This window comes from Oryzias latipes, chromosome 4 (assembly GCF_002234675.1).
Source record: "Oryzias latipes chromosome 4, ASM223467v1".
In the NCBI taxonomy this organism is placed as follows: domain Eukaryota; kingdom Metazoa; phylum Chordata; class Actinopteri; order Beloniformes; family Adrianichthyidae; genus Oryzias; species Oryzias latipes.
Genome location: NC_019862.2, coordinates 24,941,121 through 24,961,704, shown reverse-complemented (window position 1 = coordinate 24,961,704; position 20,584 = coordinate 24,941,121). Strand labels below are relative to the sequence as shown.

General features: G+C 39.5%; 1 protein-coding gene across 1 annotated transcript; it reads left to right on the top strand.

Annotated features, from left to right (window-relative positions):
• Positions 1-1,773: 1,773 nt before the first annotated feature.
• On the top strand, positions 1,774-16,509 carry LOC101173215 (meprin A subunit beta). The gene is made up of 15 exons (XM_004068168.4): positions 1,774-1,983; positions 2,198-2,225; positions 4,103-4,153; positions 4,240-4,283; positions 5,309-5,387; positions 5,467-5,584; positions 8,014-8,192; positions 8,343-8,561; positions 10,474-10,623; positions 11,265-11,480; positions 12,679-12,935; positions 14,739-14,949; positions 15,022-15,198; positions 16,058-16,293; positions 16,368-16,509. Exons 1-15 carry the CDS (start codon positions 1,942-1,944, stop codon positions 16,410-16,412), a joined length of 2,052 nt encoding a protein of 683 aa, XP_004068216.1. The 5' UTR covers positions 1,774-1,941; the 3' UTR covers positions 16,413-16,509.
• Positions 16,510-20,584: the final 4,075 nt, after the last annotated feature.

The window sequence follows — 20,584 nt, the reverse complement described above, 5'->3', positions numbered from 1 at the left end:
CCAAAGAACAAAAGCTTGTCCGCGGTGCGTCCGGAGGAGGACCGCAGAAGGCGGACATGCAGCTACTTAGTCCTGAGAAGCTGTGGAAACTCATCAGAAGTTCACAACCAACTCAAAGCCGTCTTCTCTGCCGCTAACACAGTCTGCTCCTGGTGCGCGTGTGTGCGTCAGTCAGCAGCCGGACACACAGAGAGAGCAGTGACGTCATCGCCCCGCCTCCCCTCTGCTAATGCTTTTTCGAATTGAATATTGTGACAACTTGCGCGGGGTGGATGTTAAAATGCAAATGCAATCCCCTCTTTGCATTTTCACTTTAATTATGACACAGAATAAGCGGTTTCAAGTATAAAATGAAAAAGCATTTTGAAATATTGCTTTTTCTTTTTAATTTTGAGTCAAAAAATGCAGCTACATTTTGAAAATTAAAAAGCATTTCTGTTAATCCATTTTAATTGTCAAATAAGACATTTCTAAATGAATTTTGGTACACATTTACCATAGACCTTTTTGAAAATGAAATGTCAAATACCATTTTATTTATCATTTTAATTAAGTGACAGAATAAGCTGTGTTGAAGTATAAAATGATAAAGCATTTTGAAATATTGCTTTTTCTTTTTAATTTTGAGTCAAAAAATGCAGCTTCATTTTGAAAATTAAAAAGCATTTCTATTAATCCATTTTAATGGTCAAATTAGACATTTCTAAATGAATTATGCTACACATTTACCATGGAACGTCTTGAAAATGAAATGTCAAATACCATTTTCATTTTAATTTTAATTAAGTGACAGAATAAGCTGTGTTGAGGAAGGAAATGAAAAAGCATTTTGGTGGATTGCTTTTTCATTATATTTTTGAGTCAAAAAATGCAGCTTCATTTTGAAAATGAAAAAGCATTTCTGGTTTTGACTTTGCTTTTTATTTATGCTACATAATCGCTTCCATACAAAAGGGGTTTATTCAGTCATGCCTTTGGTTTGTCTGAAGATTAATAACCCCTCTTGTTAAAGTAAAATATGTCCAACACAAGAGGCCCTCAGCTCTCATCTGTCTGCCCAGCTGTTGGACAGGACAAGTTAAAAAAAGAAAAAGAAAAAAAGAAATGTCATCTGAAATGACCGCAAGACTTTTATGCTCCATGGTTTGAAAAACTGTATTGCCATTGTGCTCCTTGCCAATGTTGGGTGTTTGTAGATCCCAGCACACGACTCCACTTTGACTGATTCAGATGTTTCACCTAAAAGTCTATGTGGACATCATTTTGAAGCTTTCATTAGATTTACAGATGACTGTTTTCTCGTCAACGAGACAGGAGTCCATAATTGATGAGATCCTTTGAGATTTTGCTGCATAGTTAGTTGGGGTTGCTGGAGCCTATCCCAGCTTCCATTTGGCAAATGCTAACAATTTAAACATGAGCTTGATCTCTTCCTGAAAGAAACAAGAACAAGAGTGTTAGTGTGTGTAATGTCCTGGTTAATTTACACTCAAACACATGTAATCTGCATAAAGCTACATTTACAATGGCAATGTGGAGAGCCAGAGAGTGGTGTGTTTTCATGCCAAATCCTACAGAAATGCTAGATTTTTGCAACTATTTCCACACTGTAACATTAACTGACACTTTAAATAAAAAAACTGCTGCCTAATGCTGATGTAGATATAAATGAACTCCATGTTGTGTAATCATTTTATGGTCTGATTACATTTAATCAGTTGTTTTGGATCACTTTCTGTTGTTGTTTGTGTCTTCTCCTGACTGATCTTTGAACAAACCTTCAGACATCAGCATGACTCTGAACTCAGGGGAAGAAGATTATTCAGAACTAAAATGTTAATTATTAACGAGACAGCAATAATCTATCGTATCAAGAATCATAAAGCATTAGACTGAGTTGCTGTTGTGCACTAGTTTGACTACAGAAACAAAGCAGAGACCATGGTGCTCAGGTGGATGATCCTGGTCTTTGGTCTGGGACTGGTGAGTACAACCATCCACATCTGGCTGCAGCTGCAGCACTTCTGAACTGCAGGAGATTTGTCTACTTCTCATTTGTGTGAATGTGTGTGTGAATGGGTGAATGGGACTGTGACTGCAAAGTGCTTTGGGCCTTCGAGGAAGGTGGAACAGCGCTACATAAGCATTATGCCATTTGTCATCTGTGTTTTCTGACCCACAATGATCTATTCTTCAGACGGCGGCGAAGCTCACAGGTGACACAGGTGGGTCAAAAAGGTTCTTGTCATGAGTGGAATCGGTTTGGAAAGGTATTGATGCTTTACAATTTAAGATTATAGCAGAAATGCATGGATGCATCAAATACAGACTTTGGTTGTTTTTATGCTGCAAATTCACGGTTTGAATTAATAATAAAATAATAATACGTTTTATTTGTATAATGCTTTAAATGGCACACAATAATAATAATAATAATAATAATAATAATAAACTTTATTTATATAGCACTTTTCGAAATCCAGATTACAAAGTGCTGTGCAGTTAATATGAGACAAAATCAGTGTTAAAAACAGTTTCCAGTATGGAGAAATAAAACCAGCACACATATGAGATGGTGATAGTGGTTAGAATCAATAAAATAGATAAATCAGTAAAATCAATAAAATCAAGAAAACAATGAAATCGATAAAATCAATAAAATCAATAAAATGCAATGTTTAGATTTAAGAACCAATAAAATCATTAAAAGCACACCTGAAGAGGTAAGTTTTTAAAAGAGATTTAAATGCTGGTAGGGACCCAGCGAGCCTGATCTCTTCAGGGAGACTGTTCCAGAGTGTTGGGGCTCTTACAGCAAAGGCCCTATCTCCCCTGGTCTTCAATCTAGATTGTGGGATTGTTAAAAGGCCTTTTGCCAAAGATCTAAGATTGCGACCAGGTACATAAGGAGTGAGGAGATCGGCTATATATTTAGGGGCCAGACCACAGAGTGCTTTAAAAGCAATCAATAAAATCTTAAAATCTATTCTAAAACGGACTGGGAGCCAGTGCAAAGACGCTAAAACTGGAGTGATGTGGTCTCTCACAAAGACGCTTTACAACACGTGAGTAAAAAACAGTCAATAAAAACAAGAGCTAATTCAATAAAAATAAAAACATAAAGATGGCAGATAAAAGATTAAAGGAAATTTTGAAAAGATGAGTTTTTAGATTTGCGTTTCATGTCAGTATTTGAAGGTTGAATGCCATAAAAATATTAAGAGGCCAAATAAAAACAGGACTTTCCCACTGGTTTTATGTTTTATACAACTATGCAGATTTTCTTGTCGTTAAAAATAAAGGTTTGTATATTCTTCAATGAAACTCAACTAATCAAAAAGAAGCTGGAATTGTAGTGAAGCAAACTGTAGCAGGACCTTCCAAAGCATGAGGTGCAGCAGTTACTTCTAAAAGATAGAGGATGGATCAGATGGAGGAAAACGGAATGATTGGGATCCTAGGATTGTTGATTTACTTCCGTTCAAGGCCAGCACAAAGGTTCTAGATATGGACAAGAACTGGAAGACACTAGCATTTGGAGAGTGGATGGTGTGTCATATGAAAAGGCTGGCAACACAAAGACTGGACTGTTTAATGCTTCCAGGAACTGAGACAGTTTTCTGACAGTTTGCATTGACATGTTTTAATTATGCACACAGATCGTTGCAGTAGTGGCTGACCTTGCGATCGTGGAGGCTGCTTGAGATCCTGGGCTGGTGTAGTCATGTGGTCTGTGGTTGTCAGTTTGTAATGTTTTTTAATGCCTTAGCATAGCTCCCTCAAACCCTGTGACATCTGTGGCATTTTGATGTTTGATACAGCTGTGACCAAACAACGACACACCTGTGCTCTAACTCAGCTGTCTTCAGTGTCTTGATTTGCCACACCCTTGTGGTCAATTGATTATCTCAACAAAAGACGAAGTACTCAGCAACACAAATGTAGACATAAGAGTGGGAAAATCCTGAAAAACAAAAGCCTTTAGTGGATAAGGAAAACATTTTGGTTCAGCTGATCAAAGTTAGGATCAATAGCAAAAATATGCTTTTCCCAGTTTCTATGTGTCCAAATGTTCCTAATTTCTGAAACTCTGATCCTGCAGAAATCGATGTAGATGAGGGTGGCAACTGGGACATCTCTGACATCAATGAGGGTTGGTTCACAGTCTTTAAGCCTTATTCAGTCTTTGTGAGCTCCTTCATTTTAAAGATCTTTAACCTTTAGCATACTGTTTTGCAGCTGCAGGGCTGGACCTGCTGGAAGGAGACATCCAAGAGCCCAAGGTGAGCTGATGTGTGGACACACCAGAAACACACATGTGAATGATTTTGGTTAAAACTCAAGCCAAAAAGCCATAATAAAACATTTTCTTCAACAGTTTGAAACATCTTTTAAATAAACACTGTAAAAAAACAATGTTTTTTTTATTTATTTTTATAACTAACACCATTTTCTAATTTACCTGGTTCAACAGGCTTCAATAAAAAGCTCTTTTTGACTTTTTGAAAGTCAGATCAGTTTATTTATACACACTAGTTCACAACCCAGGTTGTCTTGAGGCGACACACAATGAATCTGCTGCAAAATAATACATTTTCCAATTTGAATTAGTCTTGCAAGAAAATAAGAGTTTTATGCCACCATTTCTCATCCAGAGGCACTTTTGAGGTTTCATTTTAACAAACCAGGAGATTGTGAAACAAAATCCTCCTGTCAACCGTGGAGATACACAGCATCCTTTGAAAAAAAAAATCAAAGGACAAGTTAAAAAAAAGAAAAAAAAAAAAAAGAAAAAAAAAATCATAAAAATATATAATCTAGTATGAATCATGGTTACCAGGCACAGATATTCTGAAAGGCTGTCATGTTTGTATTACAAACAAGCACTCATTTGTAGATTACAATTACTACTAAAGACAGTCTAAACAGGGGGAAAGGGTTCCAATCCGAGTCGGTGAGGGACTTAGTTCTGCTAAATATTCACATATTCCTCCAGAACCTTCTGCTGATTACTTGAACCATGTGATTTAACTATGAAAAAGGGCAAAAAGGTTAATTAAAAAAGCATGCAGAGCACCAGGTCATCAAGAACTGAGATCTGAGATTGTACTTCCAGTAGTCAATCAGTCTGACATCTAAACTGAATGCTGCAGATGTAACTTTTGCAGCATCTCTGGTGGGTTTTGGAGCTTAACTAATGACACATCTTTAACTAACAAAATTCCACTTAAGATTATGGATACATGCGCCAATAAAGTAGGAAAATGATGATTTTTATTGACAGCAAGCTGCATCTATTGCCTTTCAGACCATCGACAGAAACTCCATCATAGGAGATGAGTATCGCTGGCCAACAACTGTTCCGTACTACCTGGAAGACAGTCTGGGTAAGGACAGCTGTGAGGAAAAGTCACACAGACCACCTACTTTCCAAAACATCTTTGACCTGAGCTTTCCAACGTGTAGAAATGAATGCAAAGGGTGTGGTCCTGAAGGCGTTCGATCAGTACAGGCTGAAGACGTGCATCGACTTCACTCCGTGGAAGGGAGAAGAGAACTACATATCTGTGTTTAAAGGCAGTGGGTGAGTGGGTCTTCTCAAAAGAGCATTCATGTGTTCATGATGAACAAGGAAGATAAAATGTGTAACGAAAATGCAATGTCAATACAAATAAAACAAATCACAGTTTTATTGTAGCTTTATTATAATCATCGTGTTGTGTTAATATTGTACCATAAAGGGTATTTAACACAGTGTCAGATACGTTGTGAAGCTCAACCATTTTGGGGGGATTAAAAAGTAGAGCCACTACTTTTCCTCATCCAAAGGCAGTTGAGGTGGTTTGAACATCTAGCAGGGACGAGTGAGCAAAAGTCCAGAGAGGGGAGGACCCTGAGACAGACCAACAAACCACTAGAGCAGTGTTTTTCAACCAGTGTGCCGCGGCACACTAGTGTGCCGTGGGAGATGGTCAAGTGTGCCGTGGGAAATTTCCCTCATTAACTGATCTAAAAACCTTTTTCATCTCCAGGAAATCAGCTCTTTGTTCATCCAAATAGGCCCTGATAAAACACTGAGTAGTTAGGAATATAAAAGATCTTAAAATTACTATTTCTTTGTGTTTATTTAATTCTATTAAAGACGTTTTGATAAGAATGACTGTACCGCGATTTACCTGCAGCTATGACAGTTTGCGGAAAAGTCCCGCCCCTTTAACTGTCTCCGCCAATCATTCTTGAAGGCTTAATCACATGTCATCAGTTTGACCAATCAGAAGTGCTTAAAGTCTTCACTTCCTTGTTCTTAATTCTGCTGATAAAGTCGCTCAGTTCTAACAAAAATACCAGCTAAAGCTCGTCTTTAGTGGTGTATCTTTCCGCAGAGTCTGGTGTCAGACCGTGGAACAAGTGAATAATACAATGAAGCTCAGAGACGCTAGTCTTTCTGCAAGTTTTCGGCAGTTTTCACACTACATCTCCCATGATGCATTGGCTTAAAGGGCCAGTGTCCCAGCGCACAATGAGTTGTCCTTGTGAGACGTCTTGAAACCACAACAAACAGTTTCTAAATTTTCTAATTTAACTTTCATTTCATCTCTTAGAAAAAACAGCCGCAACTTCCTGCTTTTCCGGCCACAATTGTCACAAAAATGCACGTGAGATTGGGGGGCTGCCCATCAATACAGACCATGAATTTCTGCTTTTTTTTTTTTTTTGGGATGCTGGTGTGCCGCGGGATTTTTGTCAAGGTTAAAGTGTGCCGTGGCCCAAAAAGGTTGAAAAACACTGCACTAGAAAGATTATATTTATTTACTTCTAGAAGAAGTGGAGAAGTTGGGACACAACAAATCTATCAGTGTTCAATCTAAAGTGTAAATATTTATTCAATTATAGAGTTATAGTATTAAATAATGTTGGAAGATGTCCTGTCCGCCATCCACAGTTCTACTTTGTGGTTTCTTGTAGTTAGTGAGAAACATGGCAGCAATATTTTCTTGCTCTCTTCCTATCTTTTTCCATCCATCAATTTTTCAAACCTGACTGTTCTGGTCAGCTTTACAGGGTTGCTGGAGCCTATCCCCGCTACTTTCAGGCATAGGCGGGATACACTCTGGAAGGTTCGCCAGTCGCCCACAGGACCCAACTTATAATATTTTACCATTTTTTACAGAGCTGTAGTTAATGTGTGAAATGTTTGTAGAGTACAACTAAAAAAAGTAACTTTTGTGTCAAAGTGTTTATTCTTCAAAAGTTATTTTGAACCTAAGACAGGAATAAACAAAAATAATACAGCATACATTATCATCACCTTATGTGGGAGTAGTTTGGTTAGTTTTTAATACATGAAAAGTGTTAAATAAACTTTACTATTACTCTGAAATAATTTATTTCCATAGAAAAGGCAATGGTCAACAGTAAAAAGCACAACATTATTATTTATATGAGCTTTTATCAACGTAGCATTAAGATGAGGATTTTTGGATTTGTTTTCCTAGTGCAAAGTTTACTTAATTTTTTTTACACAATTACAAACTGTAACAATTATTTTAATTAGGATCCAAAACACTGACCTGGAGTTAAAAATAACTGCAGTAGAGCATGCCTGGCCAAGATTTACCGCCCTGCCAATTTTACTCTCTGTGCGGCTTTCTGTTTACTCAGGCATTGTCATGCGCTTATTGACTTAATGCTCCTGGTTTAGGTAATCGACAGTAAGAAGAACAGGCAGAACTGAAAAACATGAAGGCTTGTAGATCTTAAGATTCATGGTTTTGGGAGCCCTGAACTAGTGTTAAAATGTGGTGTTGAAATAACATGTAGTGTGAGAGGAAAAGGGAGCATTGAGCCTCTGTATCCCATATTTTAGACAAGCTCTATGGATGTGTGATTTTTTTATCACCTATGTGAAAGCAGTGCACACCCTCTAATTCTTAGAGTTAGCAAAACAAGCTGGTAAAAGGGAGGAGTGTGCACAAGCTAATTTACCCTTTCCAATCCCATATGCCTCCGCAGATGCTACTCCTCTGTGGGAAACAGGCGTGTGGGAAAGCAACAGCTGTCCATCGGCAGCAACTGTGACAGTTTGGGAACCGTGGAGCACGAGTTTCTCCACGCTCTCGGCTTTTGGCATGAGCAGTCCAGGGCTGATCGGGACGACTATGTCTACATCATGTGGGATCAAATTGAATCTGGTATCCACTGTGTTCATTTTCTTTTCATATATCAATGGATACAAATTGGTTTACAAAGAGTTTTTCTCTTGAATGTTTTTTTCCCTCATTGGGGCACATAGGCTGTAAAATTATTGTGATGTGGCTACATTTAATCTCTTTGTTTTAAAGGAAAAGAGCACAACTTCAACACATATGACGACACCGTTTCCAGCTCCCTTGGGGTTCCTTATGACTATAGCTCTGTTATGCACTACAGTAAGACGGCCTTCAACACAGGCTCTGAGCCCACAATCGTCACCAATATTCCACATTTCATGGATATAATTGGTCAGAGGATGGGCTTCAGTGAAAGCGATCTAACCAAGCTCAACCGCCTCTACAACTGTAGTAAGTTCTAGCACACTGTCAGGAGGGACCTGACCGAGCCCTGGTCTACTCCCACTAATGTTACGTTTATACCGGGCATGTGACACGCTTTCTTGAATGTGTGTTTAGCCCATGGACTATCTCTGCCTGATTATAGCTCACCTCTGCCACCTACTGTTGGAAGAGGCTTGGTGCAAAATGTCAAAGCTCTGCAAATCTTCCTCCAGGTTTTTTTTCTTTTACAGCTCTATTCCGATTTATGAAAGACGTAATCAGTTTTAAATGATTTGCACTTCTGTGAATGAAAGGGGATGCTATCCAGAGGTGACTACCAAACCAACCAAACCTAAGTTGCTGAGTGGTCAAAGTTCAACTGATTCAACTATCAATGTGTGTTCAATGCCCGCGCATTTCTATGAAGAGCCGGAAACTGTCTAGCAACTTGTGTAGCAACGTATCAATGTGAAAGTTTTAAAAGCGGAAGCCCAAAGTGAGCACTTGTATTGACTTTTTCATTGGAAGTGGCTGCTTGAACCATGCTGCTGAGGCCAGTGGAAACTTGGCTTAAGGGCCTCAATGTGCAGTGAACGGCACTCACGGTGCTTGTTAATAAATGATAATCAGAGGACTAGTGAGACAGCCTGGTTCTCTCCTTTGAGCTTCTTTTTACTTCCTGGTCAGAGCTTGTTAGCCAGCTCCAGGTGAGCTCAAGTATGGACTGTGGAATTATTTCAGGTAATCCTGTCCTCGTGTGAAATAAAAGCAAACACTGGAAATGTGTAGGAACGTAAGTATCCCACACCGTTCAAACTGGGTACAGAAATCAAATCTTATGCGAAAGCAACTGTAAACTGTGAGTCTGCAGTAAAAACTATTTATAAATGTTTTCTCTTCATCTTAGTGGTGGTGTTTGTTAGGGCTGCTTCTCATTTCAGCAGTAGTCAACACTGGTGCATTTGCCTCACCCATGTGTTGGAACTAATTGGTTTAACAGACGCCTGCAATGCGCTGCAGTGCTGTGCTCATAGTGGATGTAGAAAAGCATTAGAGGGGTCAACGCATCAATGCTTGTTTACATAAAAATACAAAATTCCACTTAAAAATGCAATCTTTTAATCTTACAAAAACATATTCTATAAAAAAGCAAAACCAAAGATACATTAACCTTCCCTTAAAGACCCACACCTATGAAAATTGTGTTATTGGTGTTTTCGACATGTTGTGGCATTTTTCTCATGATGGGGGACATACGTGAAATAATTTAAGATTAAAACTGCATTTCTGGGTATTTCTTTATTCAAATCGTGATGGATCAGAAGCAGATAAAAAAACTGTCGTTTGAGAAAGCTCTCTGTTGTGAAGCAGCATCTGAATGGGGTGGGCCACAAACTCCCTTCTCCGCTCCATTCTGATGCATCCACTTGTAGACAAATAAATACATTAACATTTTCCACATCTGAGCTGGAATCTGGCTCAAAACTGTATGGCTGGTTTGCTCCAAAATCTCTCGCCATTATTGTTGCACCACTAGTGTTAGTTTGGAGTTGTGAAGGGCTGTAAGCTAGTGGGAGAGAGAGTAAACAAAGGAATGATAGGAATGGTGGGATATCTGCAGAGGCTTACCTCCGGGCCAGTTGTCCTTCCCACTACTCAGAGGCGAATTTCTGATGAACTCTTGCCGCTCTGTTTTTTTGATTTAGGCTAAAACGGCATCAACATACCGTAGTTAAAAGACAACTAGGAACAAGTTTACAATAGATCAAAAGATGATCAGAGTGGGACTTTGAAGAATGGATTCAGAAGTCTGAAGAAATCCAAATCAGAATCGGAGGGAAGAGGGGTTCTTCAGATGATCTCTGTCTTTTAATGTGACATGTCCTGCTTATAAAGTAAACATTTCATGTCTGACATTGTGACTTTTTGTTCTGTGCAGCAACATCTTCCACGTTTGTGGACAGCTGTGACTTTGAAGAGGAGAACATCTGTGGGATGATTCAGAGTTCCAATCAGTGGGGGTGGAACCGGCACAGATCTGTTGATGGAGGACCTCAGACTGACTCCACCAACAGGGGCCAATGTGAAGGTGACCATTCGCTCTAGATGTGCATGAAAATGCTGAGCTGTAGGCTTCTTTGAGCTTTGGGCAGAATCTAGGGCATCCGTGGGCTTTGAGGATGCACTGAAAAAACATGACCGTTAGACTGTGCATATGGAGAACCAAGGTGATTTACACCAGCAGCCTCAAAGTACACAGCAACTCCCTTTTCCAGATAAAGTTTTTATGATGTGTGGCTGTTGAAGTCTATCAGTCACCCGCAAGACAAACAAAAAACAACATTGAGTTACAATTTAGCAGACGAACTGAGGAAACGTGTACGTGTACAACAACATTGAAGTTTAGATCAATGCTCAGGAAATGGTGACATAACAAATAAATCAGATAATATTAGGCAACACCAATAGAAAAGAAGAGTATACAAAATGAATAGTTTTAAATGAGTGCAAAACTGCAACAACAGCAGCCTTTTATTTTTAGCACTAAAGAAATTTCTGTGCTTTATTTGGCTTTGTAGCTATAATCAGAACAGCTTTGATGCACTGTAGCTCTAAATGAGAACCATCAACATGTTCTGGATTTCAAGCAAAAGACAAATTCTTCGACATTTCTGTTTTTATTATCAATGCCATGTCCTGTAATAAAGATGAATTTTGGTTTTTGTTCAGGAAAGGGGTTCTTCATGCATCTGAGCACAGGTTCTGCTCAGGCTGGAGAACGTGCTTCTCTGGAGAGTCGCTGGCTTTACCCCAAACCCGGACCCCAATGTCTGCAGTTCTTCCTTCACAATAGCGCAGCAGCTGATGATGTTCTTAACATTTGGGTGAAAGAGTATGACGTAAATAACTCTGGGGAGGAACTGAAGCTTTTCAAGAGCATTTCGGGTAAGAAACGTCTCTGACTAGACAAGAATGTGCATAAATACGCAACCCACTCAAAAAACTATACAAAAAACTGTAGAACAAAGTGCAGATAAATGTGTGCAAAATGCAAAAATAAAAACACTGTCTAAAAATATGTGTAAGAAAGTCTAAACAGTTGGATCTTTAGGCTGGATCAAAGAATGAAAGGGAATCAATGTTGTGGAGATCCAGTGGAAGTGAGTTCTCTAGTCAGGGTGCAGAATGGCTAAAGATTCAGTCTTTGATTGTGGTGAGAATAGAATAGATTAGAATAGAATAGAATAGAATAGAATAGAATAGAATAGAATAGAATAGAATAGAATAGAATAGAATAGAATAGAATAGAATAGAATAGAAGACTTTATTAATCCCAATATGGGAAATTCCTTTTGTCAGCTGCAGCACAGAAAAAAAGACATCCGAAAAACAGCAAAGTGACATACAGCAAGTAGTGTAAAGTCACCAAGTAAAGTGATATGACACTATGACAATATGACACAAATGTCATCCAATGGAGAAAATGACAGAAAAAAACAGGGGAGGAAAATGTAATAAACAACTGAGTTCCTGAACCACAACCTTGGGGCACACCTGTGGAAACTGTGACTAATTGAAAAAGATTCAAAAGGGATTTCAAAAAATACAAGGGAAGAACCGACTTTGAAGAAATAGATACAGTTTGAAACAGGCATGAGGTGTGTATGCAAGACATGCAGAAAGGCTGCTCTCAAGTGAAGCAGGGTCAGTCTGTAGAATACAGCATTTAGCAGACGATGTGCAAGAAAAAATGTTGTGAGAAATGTGGACTTAAGTGTCTTGTATCAGCATGTAAATGTGAATAGAATGTACATGCAGGTTAGTATTCTTCACAAATGTGGATAAATGTGTGTGAATGTAAATTTGTAACAATGGCATGTAAAGGGCCATGTGTTTTAAAATGTAAATAAATGTGCATTCTGTTTTTAAATAAGATTTTGTTCAAATGTATAAATGTATGCCTAAATGTCAATAGATGTGTTTAAATGGGAACACATTTTGACAAATGTGTTTAAAAATGTGAAACTGTTTATGAATATATATCAGTGTAAAACTGAAAGAAAAGTTTAAAAAATTACTCATCAGTGTTTAGTAGCAGCAAAGGAGAACTTAGGATCCTCTCACTAACATTTGTGTTCCACAGGGGGCACTATGGGCTCCTGGGAGCTTCACAACATTGACTTGGAAGTAACCAAAAAGGCACGGGTGGTGTTCGAGGGGGTGAGGGGGAACAGCCCATCAAGTGGTGGTTTCTCTGTGGATGACATTAACTTGTCCTCCACAAAGTGTCCTATGCACATCTGGCACATCCAAAACATCACAGGCCTGCTGGCCTCCACCCCTGCAGGGGAGAAACTCTACAGCCCTCGCTATCTGTCACCAGCTGGATACTCCTTCCAGGTATTCTGTTCTTTAACTTATTTTAACCACATGCAGAGTAAAAAAAATCTTGACATAAATTAGAGAAATGGATATTTGGTTCCTATAACGACCAGTTCAATGAGTAACCTTTAACCTTTGTCACAGGTTAGACTTTTTATCCATGCCACTTAACAGTCCTCCTTGTCATGATATGAACCACCACTATACGTTCCAGATCAGATGAGCCCTTAAGCTACGTAAACACTGGGTAGTTGACGTTTAGCGTGTTCTTGAACATGCTAAATGCGGGTTCATAAATGCACGTGTGGCCCACAGTGTCCACACTGGACAAGCAGGGAGGGGTTTCTTCTTCTTTTTGTTTTTCCACTGTTTACTAGCGCATGTCCGCCACCTACAGTTGGAAGAGGTTTGATAAAAAATATCAAACCAGTGCAAATCTCTTGAATCTCCCTCCAGGCTTTTTACTTCACCGCTATATTCCAATACATGAAAGACTTGGTGTCTTAGAACTCTGGCTGGGCAAAAATTGCAATTATGGATTTGTCCTCCATGATCAAATACAAAAGATTGGCACTTGTGTGAATTTCATGGGACCATCTATACGTCACTACCAAATCTGGGTCCCTGATTGGTCAAAGTTCCAACTGGTTTAACTTTCAATGTGTGTTCAGTGGACGTAGAGCCCAAAAACAATCTTAAGTACTTGTGTAGCTATGAACGCAAGAGTTTTGAACACGGAAGCCTGAAATGCATGTTTGCATAGACTTTTCAATGAGCGTTTCCGAGGGCAGTGTGAATATTGCTTCAGAGGTTAATTGACTTGCTCTAGAAATGCAGATTTTTTACCTTTGGTATGATGTTCAAATAGGATCATTGTCTTAATGTTTTAACCCACCGATGCTTTTCTACAAATTAACTTATCAACACATATATCATTTTTGACTTATTCTTGAATGAAGTCACAAAAGGTGAGTTGAAGACAAGTGGATTCTACTTGCACAGATAGTAGAATGATTGAAGGCTTGTATTAACCACCGTAGATCCGTGCAGTGTCTACTCTTGTGCAGATGTTGTACTGTGTCCTTGCAGCAAAGAAAGATCTAGGAATGAAGAAAAAGCCCTCAATTTACCAGTCATCGTATGTTCTCTACTTTGCCTACAGCCATGAACTGTAGGTTGAGAATAAATGCTATAAAATGATTGTCCTCTTTTGAGTGGCACGAGTAATCCCAAATTTTTTGGCGAGAGGACCATCAAAATGCCTTTGTTGTTATGTATTCGTGTAAAACGTGAAGGCAGTCCTGCAGCAGATCCTAGACACTCGGAAGATTACATCTTTGATTCTCTAAGAAGACCTATAATGGGTGGGAGGTCTGTAAATATTTACTGAAACCGGAATAAGAGACAGACTATTAACAGATGGATAGATGATTCCAATAGGGATGTACCATCGACAAGACTGCTGGTCTGATCTCCATTAAAAACCATGATTTTCCTTTCATTGCTTTGTATTTGCCTGTAATTCAATTCAATTCAATTTTATTTATATAACCCAATATTACAACAATAGTTTTCTCAATGGGCTTCTTACCAGTAATTGTATGATGAACATGAAATAATAATGAACATGAAGTCATAGAATTCAATAGGTAATGGCTAAACAGTCTAAGCTAAACTTTACATTGGTTTCACTCAATGTAACATCAGATAATTTGGTAGTGAATTCACAACTAAAAGGGTCTTCTTTATTTAAATACACCAAAATGTTTAAATAATACTTCACCAAGCAGAAAGGACTTCCTCCACATCTGCCTTGTTTAGGTAGGTGTTTACCTGAACGGAATAAGCAGCCGCCCCGGGTACATGGCCATGTACCTCCACCTGACCTCGGGCCCCAATGACCCCAACCTGAAGTGGCCATGCCCGTGGCAGCAGGCCACTTTGGTCCTGATGGACCAGCAGTCTGACATCAGGCAGCAAATGAACATGCATCGTATGGTAACTACTGACCCCGACAAGATGTCCTCTGATGGTAAGAGCAACAACAAGAGGGTGGGAGAAAACTCTACCGCCTTGTCTTTTAATGCCTCTGATGCCCTTTTAGGAACAGAGTTCTTCTGGGACGATCCCAGCAAAGTGGGATCAAAAGTAACAACAGCAGATGGCAGCTTTTACTACAGAGGTCCAGGCTATGGAACCAGCACCTTTATTACTCACAGCAGACTGAAGAGCAGGAAGTTCATCAAAGGGGACGACGCCTTCTTCCTCTTCAGCCTGGAGGGTCTGTAACATTTACGTACTAAATTTGTTGATATCATTTGAGGCCCTGAGACAGATTGGTTACCTGGTCAGGGTGTACTCCACCTTCAGCCCACTTTAGTTGGGATAGGCTCCAGCAACCCAATGACCTTAAAAGGAATTCAGTGGGTTTAGAGGATGGATGGGTTGAATTCTGTTTTAACTATTTATTGACCAACTTATTGCTTTAGTCCATTTTGGATTGTTTTGATTTTAACAAATCATTTCCCACAATGCTTAGCCTCAATCAGAAAATTAAATAGTAATAAACCCACTAAAGACAGGTACCATTTGTTTGAAAAAGCCACATCAAGCACAAAATTAAACGTTAATTATCATATTTGCTGGTCTTGGTTTCAAATGAATAATAAAGCTCCAAAAAACTAAATTATAGATGATAAAAATGATAGATAACTTCAGCACTTGTACCCACTTTGAATTTTTGAATACACTACAAAAAAAGCATTTAAAAGCTTGAATGAATGAATGCCTTGCATTTATTGTCATTCCAACAAATGAGTAAGAGTACAACTAAATTTCTCTGAAAAAAGTTATTTTCTTTCAAGATTAGAAATCTTAAGACGTTGAAAAAAAAATCTTACCATTTACTTAAACTACCTTTTTTATTTTAAGAGACAAAGACCAGGAAGGTGTTTTTAACCTAGAGTTAGGAAAAGTTGTACATTTCAGCTTTTGTTTTCTGATGCGATCCTTTATTTCTTGAATAGCTTTAGAAAATTGAAGACAGACGTGTGGAGCGTATTATCTGACCTGCTCACACATCAGGTAGTCTTTCTGTCGTCTGCTACCACAGGGTCACTGTGCTCTTCCCCTGTTCACAGATATATCAGCCCTGTTGGATCCTCAGCCTCCACCACAGTTTGCAGCCCAGGCTGCTGCCCGTCTCCAGTCGGCCGGTCCCCACTCTTACCCCATTATAGCCGTGGCAGCAGTTCTGGCAGGAACCATTTTGGTGGTTTCCTTGATCTTTGCAGGAAACGCCATGAGGCTGAGGAGGGGGAGGAGTCAGGGGAGCATGGATGGCGTGGTCGTCCAGAACACGGACGGGTTCACAGATGTAAGTGTGACCCAGAGAGTCGACACAGATCCATCCTGAAGTCACAGGGTCAGATGTGTCGTTTTCACCGACAGGAGCGAGGAAGCAGTGTTTTACCAGCTCCAAGTTCTGTTCCATGAAGATGCTTCAACAATCGCTTCAGTGAAGCACGCTCAGGATTTTCTAAACCGTTTCAATCCTCTGGCTTCAGAAGAATAAAGATTCTGAAAAGAAGGACATTGTTGTTGTTGTTTTTTTACCTTCACCAAACTGGTCTCTATAAACATAAGAAATGTGAAAATACCTTTAAAAAGTGTTAGAAATTGATATCTCAAGACAAACCTTTACATGTCTGCAACACTTTATTCAATCAAGAGTTTTCAGAGGAATTTTAAAATAAACGGGGTGTTTTAACTCATCCCACCCTTTATGTTAGATTTTTTTTTAACTGAGGGCAAAACGTCACATCAGAAGAATGAAGATGGACTCCTCAAGAGGGGGAAGTTAAAAAAAAAGGTAACAGAGAGCACATATGACATGAAGCATCTGTTCTAAACATACAAGAATGTCGCCAGATTCAAAATTTAGAAACTTTATTCAATGTTTCAATGAGATTTCAAAACGAAAACAAAGTTCAGGCAGAGCATGGCTTTTATTCTGAAGGACACAGCAGCAACACAGCAGCAGCAGAATTGCTCAGGCCGTCATACCTGCTGTACACTCTCAATGTTTTTATACAGACACCTTAATGAACAGGAAGATTTGTTTTGGAGCAGATTTAAGGTGCAGCATTAATTCAAAGTGATCATGCAACACAGCAAACAGTCCTTTCCCGATATTCAAATACAAAAGTTATAGTCTATCAGTTCCGTAAAAACCAGATGCCTCAAACCAACACAGCGAACAGACAGGGGAGAGAGTTCACAGCTTTTCATCCAGAAGATACGTTGATCCTCCTTTTGTTTGCAAAGAGCCTTCATTGCATCCTCTCTGTGTTCTTTGGAGCTCAAAAGTTAATCCTTTGATTAAACTGGATAAATACATTTAAACCAGAGAAACGAGCAATATGTAAATTCTTCTTTAAGCAGTGATGAACAGAGGAGAATAAGGAAACCCACCCACACGTTCTGCATTGTAAAAGCTCCCTTTAACCTCTGCTTCAACTCAGACCAGCCTCCGAGGTTCTGCCACCTCACAATCCCGCTTTGGAGCAGTTTCTCCATAAAGTAACCAAAACTTATAAGGGAAAGGAAGTGAGGAAATGTTTGAAATGTAATAAAGGGATTCTAATAAAAAGTTAAAGCTGTATTGTAAATAAGGCATCATTATGATGACAGGGTTGGCTACAAATAGATCATAAGGGGTCTGCAACCTGTGGCTCCTTTATCCCTCCATTCTGGCTCTTTGGCTCTGAAGAGAACTGCTTTGACTACACAATTGATTTGTAGTTTTATTGCTTTAGTTCATAAGGTTTTGTGTTAAAATGTCAGATAACTGAGCAAAATGATGGTAAGAGGCTTACGTAATCTACTGTCAGAGTGCTTTATTATTAGAAAAGTTTAAAGCACACCATGGTGTCATAATCGTATCTGATTAGACACAGGGTGCATTTTATTTTGAAAGGAACTTGTGCAAATCCTCTAACTTTAACTTTGCTTTTTAATCAATGCATTTCTTTATTTCTGAAATGAATTTCATAAATCTGTGTGATTTTGTTTCTACGATTAATGCTGGGAAAAAAACAACATATAACACTTTTATAAATATGTAGAAGCTACATTATATTAATAAATGTTCACAAAAACATCAATAGTGTATTTTCCCAAATGCTGTGGCGAAACTTTACGGCTCTCGCTGGGTTTTGTTCTGTAAGGAACTAGACTGAGCGTCTCTTTTAGCGTTAAAGGTTGCAGAGCCATGATCCAGACAGTAACAGTGCAATAGTGATGCAATGTTTCTGTTTTATTTGTTGTCGTAGGATTTTGCTCTTACCTGACATTGTTCTGTTTGACATTTTTGATTTTCGTTGATGAATAAAATTCTAAGCACTTTGGTTTGAGTCCAGCAAAAACCCTGTAAAGTGCTGAAAATATTCGGACGGTGTGGGGTTTCTTGGTCTCTCTCTGCTGACGGTGAGTTAAAAAAAAAAAAACAACAAAAAAAAACAGATCAGGATTGAAAATGCACAAAAAACTGAACACAAAGGAGAAAAACAGCTTCAGGAACTGCCCGTCACAAACATGCTGGGGTTCACAAGAGCTTTCCTGCAGAAAATCCTATTTTTGGTGGTGGTAATTGTTGGAAGCTGCATCCTCCCTCATTAACTTTTAGAAAAAGCCTCCTCATCTCAGGCACATTGAGCTAACATTTGTACAAAAATATACCTTTTTTGGTGGAGTTTGATGAAACATCTCTGCTTTTCAAGTTTGCCATTTTTGCTCAGTTGAAATGTCGCCTCAAAAGAAAAAAAAAAGGCTAATGATTTAAATAAATAATAACAGATATATTTAAATTAAATATGAAAATGTCATGCAACTATTAAAAAAGTAGGCGTAGGATGAAACGTGGGCGCCAAGCCTCCACCTTTGCGGTCTTTGGAAAGGAAACTCTAATCTGTAAAACTAGTTAAGTTATGTTATAACAAAAATCAAGCAAAAACAAACGCTTTAAAGCTCTGAATCTCAAACTTTCTTAACTTGCTCAGAGTGTTTACAAGAGGGAAGAACGTGTGCACAGTAGAATGTATACGTTTGAGCAACAAACCTACAGCGAAGGCACATGGCCTGTCGCCCACTCCATCAGGTCAATCGCATCGTACTCCAACCAAAAAGTCTGGTTTGTTTGGCGCTCCGATTGCTTCACACCAAGATCGCCGGAAAGCAGTTCAGTGGACTCTGTCCGCTACACAGCACTCACGGCGCCGCGTTAAGAACGGACAGTGAACCACAGCCAATACTGTAAAGAACATTGTGCTTTATAAGACCGACCATAATGGATATAAAAACACACATAAAACCATTTAAGACTTCTTTTTTTTGTTTTTTACGTCCACGAGCCTTTCCTCTAGGGCCGCATGGTGGAGCAGTGGTCAGCACTCCTGCCCAACAGTGAGGAGGCCATGGTACGAATCCCATCTGGATCCTTTTCTGTGTGGAGCTCGTTGTGCATGTGTTTTCTTCCCACATCCAAAGAACGTGCTTCACAGTTCATCGGGGGATTCTAAAATGTCCCTAAGGGTGAATGTGTGTGTGACGTGGCAACAAACTGGTGATCTGTTCGGGGCGCCCTCCGCCTTCGTCCAGCAGTAGAAGGGTTGGCTTCAGCAACCCCGTGACCTAAAAGCAGTTTCAGAAGATGGCTGGCTGGATGGAAGCCCTTATTCTCTCCATTTGTTAGTCGTGATAAACTGATGGAAACAGTGCATTCTGGCATCTGCTGTTGAGCATAGATCACTACAGGTTGACGGGTGTGAGTACCCATGCATCCTTTGATGCTCAGCTTTTTTTCTAAGCCAGCTTCTGAAAGTGTTTTGAAATGAACCTAATTTCTAAATACAGCACCCGAATGTGCAGCACGAATCTAAACACAACAATGAAGCACTCTCCAACCAACCCCAGTGCTGCCGAGTGTTGGTCTCACATGGAAAAGCGTCTCTGTGCACATGGTAAATGGCGTATACTTATATAGCGCCTTTCTTCCTACAAGGACAAAGCGCTTTACAGTCACAGACCCATTCACACACACAGTCTCACACTGGTGGTCGCTCCGCTGCCAAACACAGGCGCCCGCCTACCACCAGAGGCAAGGTGGGGTTCAGTGTCTTGCCCAAGGACACTTCGACTCATGGGCGTGCAAGGCGGGAATCGAACCTGCAACCTTACGATCATGGGACGACCGCCCTACCGCTGCACCACGGCCGCCCAGGTGGTCCTAGCTGTCTCTGTGCACATCTTAAGAAGTCAACGTTTGTAGAAAGACAGTCAACAATATGAGAATGAACATCAGAACTCCAGAGCCTCACTAACAAATGAAGCCATGCAGACTTCTTCATATGAAGCCCCTTTCCTACATAGGTGGTCCTAGCTGCAGAGCAGAACCTTTAATGGTTGTTAGGCTGTCCCTCGCCAAAACACGTCTACTGGTTCTCCAAACTGGTTCTAATGATAGTTACGTCGGTTGGGGACGGCGTCATCAGAATCAATTAAAAATGTTTAAATACATCCAAATCTTTCAAATCAAAACAATAGATTTTATACGGCAACAACAAACCAGCACCAGGCCATTTGTGGTGGGAAAGTGGGAAAAGGTTCGT